The sequence below is a fragment of the Coniosporium apollinis genome (assembly GCF_000281105.1).
Source record: "Coniosporium apollinis CBS 100218 chromosome Unknown supercont1.61, whole genome shotgun sequence".
Classification (NCBI taxonomy): Eukaryota; Fungi; Ascomycota; class Dothideomycetes; genus Coniosporium; species Coniosporium apollinis.
Window position 1 is genome coordinate 70,214 of NW_006913323.1, and position 12,010 is coordinate 82,223.

A 12,010-nucleotide genomic window follows, 5' to 3' on the forward strand; every position below is an offset into this window, starting at 1 on the left:
GGAGCTCTGGCTGGAGCTCTGGCCTGGAGCTCTGGCTGGAGCTCTGGCCTGGAGCTCTGGCTGGAGCTCTGCTATGTAGGTACTTATCGATTAGATTTTTGAGCGATCAAGATTAGATAGTCCCCAAGTACATGTACCACTCACTGTATCGGTGGGTGCTGGTGATGACAGCGGACATTATTCTATACTCATCTACTTCCAACCATGTCAGACACTTACCGAGTCGTCCAGGCTCGTATCCACCAGGCCATTAGCACGATACCCGACGGCGCGAAGCCCAATCTCCGCCATCTCGCCGAAGTATACAATGTCCCCTACCAACGCCTGCGCGAACGCGCCAAAGGCCGCCAATCGAGATCCGGTCGACCTGCCGCGAACAGAAAACTCAACGATGAGCAGGAGCAGATGCTTTGCAGCTGGCTAGCTGGTTTGGACAGCATTGGCGTTTCGACAACGTGGAGCAAGCTGGTCGAAGATGGCGCAAACTCCATCCTGGCCCTACACAACCCGGATCCTCGGGCGCCGCCGCCAAAAGTCGGACAACAGTGGTCTAGACGGTGGATGAAGGCGCATTCGCAGTACTTTGTCGATACCCAACATCGACCTGGTTCAGGCTTCCCTACTCCGCCTCCTAGTGCGAGTGCGGCGACCGCGGGACCGCAGCAGCTGCTGCAGCTTCGGCGAGAAGAAGACCGGCCCGAGGTAGAACAGGACGAACAAGAGGAAGAAGATGATCAGGAAGAACACGAGGACCCAGGGTATTGGAAGGAGGAGGAGGAGGAGCAACGGCAAGAAGAGGAGCCAAAAGCTCTACAACGCCAGGCGGATAGGGAGCAGCCCAATAGCAGCGGGACCCTCAGCCTCCTGCGGCGAAGAAGGGGCCGACCTTCGAACGATCCACATGTTCACACTACCCATTACTATGTTTCCTCACTGGGTGAATTCGAGGCATCGCTGAGCAGTTACCTGTATCCTCCACCTGAGATCCCTGAACATTCCGCTTGCGACATCTCCTTCTGGCCCGGCGCGTCTTTCGTGGTCTCCATTCCGGACGATAGCTCGCAGCCCTCACAGGTACTGCCGGACGGTAAGCCAGCGAATCTTGAGAAGAATGGCACGGGCTCAACGCACACCAATGATGCGGATCTGCACCGAGATCCAGCTACTGCAACCAACAGAGACGCCAATTGTCAATCGACTGTCCAGCGGTCAATGAGTATACTGGAGGCCATGACTCTCAACGACGCAATGGACACCAAGTGGAACAGGACAAAGCAACGTGCAATAGCACGAGCAGTCGTAGATGCAGCTCAAAGGGTCGATGGCTACCGCTATACCTTTCGCAACGACTGGAACAGCAAAGAGTCTCCCGGCGCATGGCGTTTCTCGTTCATCTGCAACGACTCGCTGTCGAATAAGGATCGGGTAGCGAACAGGAAGCCCCATGCAAGTACAGTTGGCAAAAGAGGGGCAAAGGCCGTGTACGACTGTCGAGGGGGACTGATTGTCAAGTTTTCAGCGCCCAAAAAGTCGCTGGCCTTCACATACAAACACCTTCCTATTCATAAGAAGTACGACGCGGGGGAGCAGCCGCTACGCTGCGAGGGAAAGGGAGAATCCGCCCGAGAGCCTGCTGGCTTGGAAATGGTTCAGCCTGGCACGGCACGCAAAGAGCGTACGAGCACTAACGAGTGCAGCGAGAGACGAAGCGATGGTGACAATGTGGCTGAGGTGGGCATTGATAAAGAATCTGGTCCACCAAGGAAGAAGCAACGACATCACATCTGGGGCCCGAGGATAGAGGTGCCTCGAGGATCTGAAAGCCCTGTGGATGGTGGCCAGAGTCCTTTGAGCCCACAGTCGCCCCTCCAAACTGCACAGAACGACCCGATACCGCCTCCCGATTTGCAGCAACCCTTGTCTGGCTTAGGACAGAACCAGCAGTCGCCGCAGCCTGGAAACTACAACGACTGCCGAACCAGCAGAATCAGAGCACGCAATTCGCTGCTTGAAGGATTCATTGAGGAAAGAAGGAAGTCCTCTTACTCAGAACCCAAGTCACGGCTGTCCCTTACCCTTCAGCCACTTCCTAGCGCGGAGGCGACAGAGCAGCAGATGATCTCCATCGGTAGCGAACAGGAAGATGTTGACTCACCATTAGATCCTCAAGCTCAACTCCGAGAGCTCATCAGAGTCAAGGCCGAGCTAAGGAAGTTAAGGACTGAGAACGACCATCTGAAGGCCAGGCTCGCGGATTGTGAGAGGCACAACAAAGAACTTAGGCAGGAGAAGAAGCTCAGAACATTCAATTTCACCGACGCGGGCTGAGGCTTCGCGCCCTGCTAGTCTGTCATGTAACAGTTTTAATGTCATCACTGGGCTTTTCTCGCGTGGGCCCGATAACTTGCTCATCGCTTCACTTCACCCGCATCGACCTTTTGCCTCTTTCGCTACCATAAGAACAAACACCGCCCCGACCTTCATACCTCCTTCATTCCTCCATCTTTCCTCCAACAACCTCCCATCCTGCCCACCAAATACTTCCGTTCCAATTCGATCTTCACTCCAGCTCAACATCACTACACTCAGTCAACAACCGTTTCAATAAAGACAGTCAACCTCACTACAGCGGCAACATGCATATCATGCAGATCCTCACGACCGTGCTCACGGCCCTCATGGCCACCGCCTTCGCCGCCACGATCCCCAACACCGGCGACGGCGCCAACGCAGCCGGCGGCATCCAGATCGACTGCTACAAGAAGTGCAACGACTACTACAACAACTGCCTGACTGTGCGTGCCTCACCCTTTCTGCCGCAGTCCCTGCTACTCTACAATCTTCGTATCGCAAGAACTACAGGCTGACATAGCGGCCGCGCACAGAGCTGCATCCTCGGCTTCCCCTGCCTCGACATCTGCGAACATGCTACCTGCCGTGTAAGTTTCATCCCAAGGGAGACCGTCATCTGTGGACGCTAATCTGAGATCTTGTCTATGCAGCAGGATGGCTGCCTCGCCTGCTATGACCGCTGCGGCTAGATCTCATCTCGGATGGGGTCGTCACGGCCAGACTCGAATCAAAAAGGTGATGGGTCCTCGTCCTTGGCTACGGTGCAGAGGTCTTCGGTGAGGAGAACCTAGCGGTCGGTCTTCGGCATACATACTGGCATGGCTGGGGAAGCGGCTTGACATGGTGGGGTCTTTGCTTAGACACACCACAGCTTCAAAAACTGGAACTGAATACATAGGATTTCCTCCTTGGGGATCTGCTTCATCTTGACTCTCGCCTGACTTTTCGGGCGCTCTGTTTGTGAATGTGCTTCGACGTCGTGCTGCCAGTGCCAGCACAACGTCCCTCTTAGCAACCACGTTGGCAGTCCGAGAGCCATACCTAGTTCATGAGATCGTTTCTAGGTCCGTCTACCCATCCATTCTAGAGAACCCATGGTGACGCTTAAATACGGAGACCGTGCAATGAACAGAGACAAGGTAGTTTCACCGTGAGTAGCCCATGACTATGTTACCACGCTTCCTGACATCTTTTCCAAAATGGTAAACTGCATCTAGTCCAAGAACCACTTCGGCACCTCCGGGCCCCAAACGGCCAGACTCTCATCCCCCGCCGCCCCCCATCCAACGGGCGTCTCATCATTAACCAGATCGCCATCCGCGTAATGCTCAATCATGTTCCCGCTGGTATCCCACCAGTAGTCAAACAACTGGCTCCCTAGTATATGCCTGCCGACACCCCACACGTTCTTGTAGCCCTTGCTCGCCAACCACTCATGCCCCAGATTCTGCGTATCGAAGTCGTGGACCTCGAAAGAACAATGGTGCACATGGCTCGACGTGTTCGTCGACATGAAGAAGGTATGGTGGTCGACATAGTCGCTGCCACGATCAATGTGCGCGAAGAGCGCGACGTCTTTCCGTCCCTTCTCGCTGCTCTCATCCGGCACATAGAGGAAGTCCGAGGGAACGAGGTTGAAGTTTCTGGTGTAGAATTCGACTTGCGCCTCGAAGTTCTGCACGCAAAGGCCAAAGTGGCCCAGCTTGTGCACGGCGGCCGGCCCGGGCTTGAACCGCTGGAACCGCGCTACTCTCGGCTTCTCGGCTTCGTAGTTCGTCGTGAGGATCTCGGGCATGCTGCCCGGTTGCGCGGCCTCCTGGCCGTAGATGAGGTTGACGGGAAACCCTTCGGGATCTGTGAGAGTAAGGAGATAGCCTCCTCCCGGCGCATCGTCGAGCTTCTCTATCCGACCGGCGTTTGGAAGCAACGAGGCCTTCTCGAGGTCGGCATACGATTCGACCTCGAAGGTGCCGCCGAGGAACTTGTTCGGGCCTTGCTCGGCGTAGTAGACGTACTGGTCGGAGCCGTAGCCGCGGTACCAGCGCTGGCTATCCGTCTTCTTCGCAACGCTCATCCCGAAGTCGCGCAGAAACCGTGTTATCTCGTCCAGGTCCTCGTGCTGGTAGCGCATGTGGCTGACTTTGGTGATGCGGATCTGCTTCGATGGGTCGATGTCATTCGCTCTTCGCCAGTCGGCTATGCTCGTGCGCTCGAGAGGGATTGCGGCATCTTGAGGGACAGAAGATCCGCGATTTGGTGAAACCTCGCGGCTAGCTCCCTGTTATTGGCATCGAGTCAGCACTGAAGTCGAAAGGAGAGGCGGTATACCCACGTCAGTGAGCTTTTCTTTGAGATCCTCGAAGGTCATTGCGACAGTCTTGCCAATGGTGCGAAAGTAAGCTGCAAAGCTTGCGGTAGTAGTATCTACATGGCCGCGAAGTATGGAAGGAGTAGTAGAAGAATGATGTGGGGCTGGCTTGGGGACGGAGTCCGATGTGGGGTTCGCCGAACACCTTATGCAGGGACTGCGGCTTTGCGGAGGAGCGCAAGTGCCGAAGAGATGACATTAGAAATTTAATTCTTCCAACATGAAGCTGCGACAGCTGGAACTGCGGCCATCGGCAGCGTAATGCTTCGTGCATCAACCACACTAGTAATCCTCGTCGCGAATCTATCCTCGAGGACAACGAATATGAAGTATGACACAAAGTAGGGAAAGAAAACAAATCTGGTATCCTTACCTTTGAGATGATTATAGATTCAGCTTCGTCGCAGCTCTATGTAAACACATCATCCGCCTCCTTAGGGCTGTCCTGCCGGTTGTGATTCGTCTGCAGCACTACCTCATGGCCCGTCTTACAACCACTGGCTACCAGCCTGTTCAACAACGTCGCCAATCTAAGAGCCGCCTTGCTGATCTGCAACTCTACGATCGGGTAGGCGCCCTCAGCATACCCGCTTGTTGCGAGGTCTGTATCGTTGTACGTCTGATTGTAGACGTAATCGCAGGTCCAGCGGTTGCTCTCACGCGCCCAGCTGAGCGCGCACTTACGGGGTGTAGCTGGATCGATACAGGCTAGCCATTCTGCAGTGGGCTGGGAGAAGTCATCCGCCTTGATGCGCGAAACGAGAGAGCTCATGAAGGGCGAGATGGACTGGTGGGAGAATTGAGAGAGTCCAGCGTCCCTGTAGATTATGTAGCCGTCCCAGACCTAGAAATGTGTGTCAGAGTGAGGTGGCTATCGACTAAAGGTAGTGCTGTATACTGACAGCATGAAGCTCAGTGGAGATGTTGTTGAAGGTCACGTTGAAGAGGTTCCCGCCAGCTGCGGTGCCCGAGGCATGTAAGGGTTGTGAAACATCTCCGACGAAATGCGTGAGCCATTTGAGGGCATACGAGCAGGTGATGTTGCTGCCGTCAGTCAAAATACCATGCTTGACATCCGCGATGCAGTCGCGTAGAATCTCGGTCTGGTTCGCAATGGCTGACACAACACAGCCGCCTTTTGAGCAGTCGCGGTCGTAGCAAAGATTACAGGATGTAGGCGGCTAATGGGCCGGTGAGTGACAGCCCCTTCCAAGCAGGACGTTTCCACTCACCTCGTCCGCTGAGTCAATCCAATGCCACTGGTATGAGAAACTGCCTTCAGCCGTGTGGGCGTATGCATCTGCCCAGTCTGCCGCCCGGCCTATCGAGCCGCTGTATTGTGGCCCGAGTACATGCTGCAGAACGGAGGTGGTCGAAGGCGTGAGAAACGTCTCCGCCATGAAACCAATCTGGTTGTGCACATCTGTATTCCATGCTGTGGCTGCGGTGAGCAGCAAACTGCTAACGCTGAGTATACGACAGAGCATTTTAGATAGCCAGACTATTCAAGTCTGCTGTTTGCGGTGCAGCGGCATCCGGAGTCTTTATGAGGGCGGAGCTCTGCAACGATCCATCCAGAAAATTGGCTCTCGAATGTTGCGATCTGGGGAGCAGAGCCGCATAGCTTGACCAAAGCTTGATCGTCAGTTCAGCCTCATCATCAAATATCGGCAATCTGCCATGACGTGGTGTCTAAGTGGAGTTTGATTCGAGGCATTCAAAGGTCTCACAGCAAGCTGTTTGTGAATAGGGTCGCTCGATCGTATTCTTCTGAACGCTACATGATGTTCTCCAAAGACCGGTCCACGAATGTCCAAGAGACTCACATTGCGCCCCAAACATCAAAAGCGCAGAAAGCCTGTCAGAAGTCCATCAACGCCCACCCCACCAGCCAGGCCGAAACCAAAGCCAAGTGTGGTCGAGATCATCGCCACTCCCGCCGAAGCGGGAGTAAAGTTCTCACTCCAGGGCGCCGAGGATACGTCTCATCAGCCAGGTTGGAGATTCTGTGGCTCTGGTAAGGAGCTCAGAAGAGGACATATACTATAGAAATGATTCTATGAAGTACTGCGAGAGGGTCAGTAACACGCTCTACAAGATATGGGGTGGGATAACGGACTTGTCGTGATGAGAGAAGAGAGTGTGAGAGAGGCGTTCTGATATACCCAACTTTTCGCGCTAGTAGGAAGCGAGGCTTGGCAGGAACCCGCCCGCGTGTGCAAGCTCATCAGGCCAAGGGGTGAATCTATCGCGTTTGGTGATGCAATGGACTGAAAGATCATGGTTCTCTGATTATCTCACCAAGTAAGGAATAGTCGGTTGGTAGGCACCAAACTGTCTAGCTAGATACATAACAGGAAATCACCTTCCGCATGCTCAATTGAAGACGTGAAGCGAGTTGCTATCGAGCAGTGGATTATTTGTTGCATTTGGCACGCCCATTCCCGCAAAGTCATTCCACAAGGTCCATTTGTGGAAACTCAAAGAGCTCTTTCGGGACAACCGGCTACTCTTGCTCCAAGCCAACTCCTAGGTCGTCCGCCATACCGCATGTCTCTTCCAGTGTCCCAGCATCACCCTTGATGAACATACATCCTGTGCCCTTCTAGTATCCACCACCATACCCACCACCTTGTCCATATCCTCGCCTCCGCTCGCCGTACTCTTCCTCATCACCACCACCGAAAGCTCCAGGCATCCCCTCCGACGGCTCCTCGCGCCTGCCATATCCCTCTTCCCGCTGCTGGTAGCCTCCGCCGTAGCCCGGCTGCTCCTCTCTTCCATAACCTCCGCTGCCATACTCCTGACCACCGCCATAACTTCTCTCAGTGTCATCCCCGCCTCGCTGACGTCCGCCATAGCCAGGTTGCTCAGTTCGGCCGTAGCCCGACGAGCGCTCTTCATACCCGCCGCCATACGCAGGCTCTTCCTGCCTCCCATATCCAGAAGACTTCGCCTCATAACCACCGCCATACGACGACTGCTCCTGACGCCCATACCCGCCTTCATTCCTATCTCTCGACTTCGACCGGCGCCGTTCCCTCGATCCCGAGCGCTTGCGTTCTCTCGAACTGCGGCGACCGTGGCCGGATTCCTGGCCGTAGCCGCCGCCGTAGCCCCCAGAACGACGTTTCTTCTTTTCGTCATCATCATCGTCGTCGTCATCGTCTGAGCGACCGCCGCCATACTGCTTCTTGCGCATCTTCTTCTCCTCCTTCTCGCGGCGCTCCCGCTCCTTCTTCTCACGCTTGCGCTGTTTTTTCTCGTAGTCGTCGTCGTCATCGTCATCATCATCGTCGGAGGCCTTTTTGCCGTACTTGCCGGAGTGCCTGGATTTGTCGCGTCAGCCAAATCTGACCGCTGATCAAAGGATAGGGGTAAGTTATACCTCTTGGTCTCCGTATAATATTCTCCCCGACTGTCAACACCTTCGCGCTTCACCTCAGTCCTCCACTCCTCATTGCGTTCGTACCGCTTCTCCTCCGTCCTTTCATACCCGCCCGACGCCGTATATCTCGTCTCCGCCGCCTGCGTGAAGCCATACCCCTGGCCCCTCCCTCCCGGTCCATCCTGCTCATACCGGGAGTACTCCTCGCGCTGGCCACCGCCCGGATAAGTCGTAGTCTTGTACCCCGCCTGCGCATATCCCTCCCTGCCTTCGGCACCAGGGCCGCGTCGACCGGTCTCGATATACGACTGCGTATGGGACCCGTCCCGGCCGTATCCCTCCTTCTTGTACGTCTTCTTCTCGTCCGCGTCGCCGCCCAGCGCATCACCAAGCAAGCTCGCGCCGACACCGCCGACGATTCCACCAACGAGACCGCCCAGGGCGCCACCACCGACAGCCTCGCCAGCCGCCTTGCCGACCTGATGCATAGCCGCCTGCTCCGGCCGCGTGTTTCTCCCGCCAGGCGCGCCGGACGACAACGCGGTGCCGAGGCCCGGCATACCGAGGGGTTTGCCACAGCCATGGCCCTTGTCATGGACACCCTCCTTGTGGTTTCGGCCGCGCTCGACACCTTCGCGGGACAGTTTGTCACGCAGGTCGGCTCTCGCGCGCTCGCTCTGCTCCTCCCACCACTGCGCGACAACTCCAAAAAGGAGCACGCGGCCCTCGCTGACGCCGTCGTTACCATCGCCGCGGAGGGCAGGGTGGTGAAATACGCCGTCGATAATGCGGTCGATGGTCCTGTCGGCGTCGATCTGGGGGTCGTCCCAGCACTCGACGAGCTGTGGGACGGCCCACCTGAGAATCTGCTGGGCAACTTTGCCGGCGGGCTCGTTGAGCACGTTGGAGAAGTGATCTTTGGATAGCATGGAGTGGGTAGGATCGGTGGAGTGGTCGTCGTGGAAGACTATAAGTTGCTTCTCCCTCGAGGACTGGATGATCTCGGAGGAGCCGGTTGCGAGCTCGGTCTTGACTTGTCGGATGATTGGGAGCACGTAAGGTGCCAGGAGGGAGAACACGAAGATGTTCATCTGTTCTTGTACCTGTTCCAACAGATCCGGCAGGATGGGGATGTTGTCGATGGTCTCGGTGATAGACTTCATAATCTCGTCGTGGAATTCCATGATGGGGTATATTTGCTTCGCAATCTCATTCACTTGCTCAATGAAGGCTTCTGGCTCCTTTGGCGTGATATGCATGCCTTGCATCTGAGCCGCAGCGCTGTTGGCGGAGAGCTCGTCCACTTTGCTTGCCTCATCTTTGCCGCCAAAGAGTCCATCCGGAAGCTGCTTCAGTAGATCCTGCACCATGGACTTGTTCTCCTGGCTTTGAGATGCGGTCATTGTGCCCTCAAGTTCTTGAATCTCTGACTGTGTAGCCTTGTCTGACAGCTCTCCCATGACCGAGTGCAGAAAGTCGACGCCTCCAAAGGTACCTGTTACCAGAGGATATACAGGCCCGCGCGCGCCGCGAAGTTGAATCTGGGTACGCCGGCCGACGTGAGGGAAAACGTTGCGTTCGCCCATCTCGATGAGTGCGAGCTCGGTGTAGTTCGAGTGAGCGGAGAAGTCTGTTGATAGCGTCAGCTGCCTGTTACCGTCGTCGAAGATGTCGTAACAGGACCTTCCAAGCAATGGCATCCCGTGCCCAACAGTCTCAATGCTTCGTACATATCGGCTTTGCTACCTCCTCTGTTGGACCGCCGAGCGAGGTCTACGGAGCGCCTAAAGAGTTTACGGACCAGGCCAGCCGATGTCACGATACCAAGGTCCTCAGAGGCAATGTAATTCTTCATTCCGGTGCGCTCGTCGACACTGAGTTCGCGTTCCTCGTCGACCGGGCCGCGGAGTCTGCGGTCATACTGGCGGGCGTCGATGTTGTCAGCGTAGTCTTTTGGGTTGTCGATGTGCTCCTCGGGACTGCAGGGCCTCTTGTCAGCTCAGTCACGGTAGAGATCCTGTCAACGTACCGATAGCATCCAAGTCTTTCCCGAGTGACCTCAAACTCTCCAGTGCCGAATCCAAAGCTCAAGAAGCCAAGAATCCAGAGCATAAGGCGGATAGCTTCAGCGCTGACGCTCTTGACGGTGCCAACCTACAACACTCGTCAGGTTCACGCTAACGCTGTATTGCTCATTCTCGCTCACATCGACAGCCTGAGAATAGTCCCTCAACCAATTGCCAAAATAGACCCGCTTGACGTCGAGCTTCGAGAACTTCTTTCCCCCCTGAGCGCTGGTCATGAGAAGAGTAAGCAGGGTATCTTCGAGGTCTCCATGACGCCAATTCTGGCCCTCAATCTTGGAGAAGGAGGCAATGTTGCCGGCGCCGAAAGCGTGGGTTGGGCGGGCATAGCAGATGAGTAGGATGACGGTGGCTAGGAGGAGTGGTGTAGATGACCGAAAGGACGGCATGATGGGTGGTCGTTGGATTGAGCCGTGTCAATTCGTGTCTTCCAATAGGTACTGGTTGTGGTAGAGTAACAGAGTATGTTCAGGGAGCAAGTTTGTGGACAGCGATTTGTGTATGCGGTGGAGGGGCTATTGTCACGTGTTACGTTTCAGCTTCAAGCCAAGGAACATGTTCAAGTTGCGTCATCGCTCCAATAGCAAACCGACTCTGCCCGAGCGGTCTTCAGCGCAAACTTACTTTCAAGCTTGTTGGAGACCACTGCCATCCAGCAATGACCATTCCCCTCTTTTCGAGAGCCGAATCTGTGAAGAAAGAGTACTTCTGCTACAATGCTACACCCGATGTTGGAAGACATCTATCTACGGAGTAACAGCTGTAGCATTTGGACACTTGCATGTGAAAGCTGGACCCTGATCTTCAGGGCTCAGATGAGCCTTTCAACGAGAGTTTGTGGATTCCGGACCTCCATTCTTTCTCGGATGACATGTTGATGGAACCTTGGAAGCTTCAACTTGTGAATTTTCTTGCTCTGTCTTGCAACCCACAAGCAGTCAGCTAGATCACATGATGCCCTGACAACCTCACACGACCCTCATGCCTGCCCATGCCCATGCGTGGATGTAGGTCGATTTACTACACCGCTAAGCCACTTGCCTCGCGTCTTGTTAACGATCAAGGCATAGACACTTTACTACTCCGCTAGTAGGTTGATAAGCTGTGTCCATCTAAGTTTCTGTCAATATTGTAGCGCAGCTGATGCAAATCTATCACGTTTGGAAATGCAATGGACGATAAGATTGTGATTATCTAGTTGATTGATTGAAGTGAGGGACGGTTAGTATACACTATGTGTTCACCTAGATATATAATAGGATGTTGCCTTCTGCTAACCCGCCTCACCGCGGTTTATACCGTACCGGAATTCTCTTCCAAGAGACCTCCCTAGGCCATACTTGAGCTGGGATTTCGTGTCTTTATAGACCCCGATCTACGCCACTAAGTCCGACAATGGGTTGGAGTATGAACTTGGAAGAGAGCCTGAGGGAGAAGCTTGTCGCCTAGGGACTGCAGATGGTACGCATCCCCGCCCTGTCTGCCTGGCGGGGGGAGGCGGTGACTATGCTTCGCCGCGGTCTGGGGTTCGAGGGAGGTGGCGAATGCACATGGACGCATGAATAGGGACGTGGGTATTGCTTCCCATGCGACCGAGCGAACGGGTGAACGGGCGGCGGGATGATGCGCCGGCTTTGCGACGGGCAGAATCGTCGCTGACGGCTCAGATCAGATATCGGGGATCGGAGCGGGGGAAGGTTCTCTTGCCGCAGCTGGTCAGGTGTTAGTAGACAGTCCAAGGTCATGAGGGGTACAGGAGAGCCGAGACTTACTTACAACGCAACCCGAGAACACTTCTACCGGAAGAGGACCACCAAG

General features: G+C 55.1%; 5 protein-coding genes across 5 annotated transcripts; 2 read left to right on the plus strand and 3 right to left on the minus strand.

Moving 5' to 3' along the window:
• Positions 1-204: 204 nt before the first annotated feature.
• Positions 205-2,328, plus strand: W97_08715 (uncharacterized protein; the record flags this gene model as incomplete). Its single annotated transcript, XM_007786582.1, has 1 exon — positions 205-2,328. The coding sequence occupies one exon, from the start codon at positions 205-207 to the stop codon at positions 2,326-2,328; it is 2,124 nt and encodes a 707-aa protein (XP_007784772.1).
• Positions 2,329-2,645: 317 nt separating this feature from the next.
• On the plus strand, positions 2,646-3,041 carry W97_08716 (uncharacterized protein; the record flags this gene model as incomplete). The annotated part of the gene is made up of 3 exons (XM_007786583.1): positions 2,646-2,795; positions 2,886-2,939; positions 3,003-3,041. The coding sequence occupies 3 exons, from the start codon at positions 2,646-2,648 to the stop codon at positions 3,039-3,041; spliced, it is 243 nt and encodes an 80-aa protein (XP_007784773.1).
• A 524-nt stretch (positions 3,042-3,565) lies between these two features.
• W97_08717 (uncharacterized protein) lies at positions 3,566-4,720 on the minus strand (the record flags this gene model as incomplete). The annotated part of the gene is made up of 2 exons (XM_007786584.1): positions 3,566-4,630; positions 4,685-4,720. The coding sequence occupies 2 exons, from the start codon at positions 4,718-4,720 to the stop codon at positions 3,566-3,568; spliced, it is 1,101 nt and encodes a 366-aa protein (XP_007784774.1).
• A 409-nt stretch (positions 4,721-5,129) lies between these two features.
• W97_08718 (uncharacterized protein) lies at positions 5,130-6,207 on the minus strand (the record flags this gene model as incomplete). Its single annotated transcript, XM_007786585.1, has 3 exons — positions 5,130-5,564; positions 5,623-5,901; positions 5,953-6,207. The coding sequence occupies 3 exons, from the start codon at positions 6,205-6,207 to the stop codon at positions 5,130-5,132; spliced, it is 969 nt and encodes a 322-aa protein (XP_007784775.1).
• A 1,118-nt stretch (positions 6,208-7,325) lies between these two features.
• W97_08719 (uncharacterized protein) lies at positions 7,326-10,581 on the minus strand (the record flags this gene model as incomplete). Its single annotated transcript, XM_007786586.1, has 5 exons — positions 7,326-8,049; positions 8,109-9,738; positions 9,792-10,087; positions 10,138-10,262; positions 10,315-10,581. 5 exons carry the CDS (start codon positions 10,579-10,581, stop codon positions 7,326-7,328), a joined length of 3,042 nt encoding a protein of 1,013 aa, XP_007784776.1.
• Between the last annotated feature and the right edge of the window lie 1,429 nt (positions 10,582-12,010).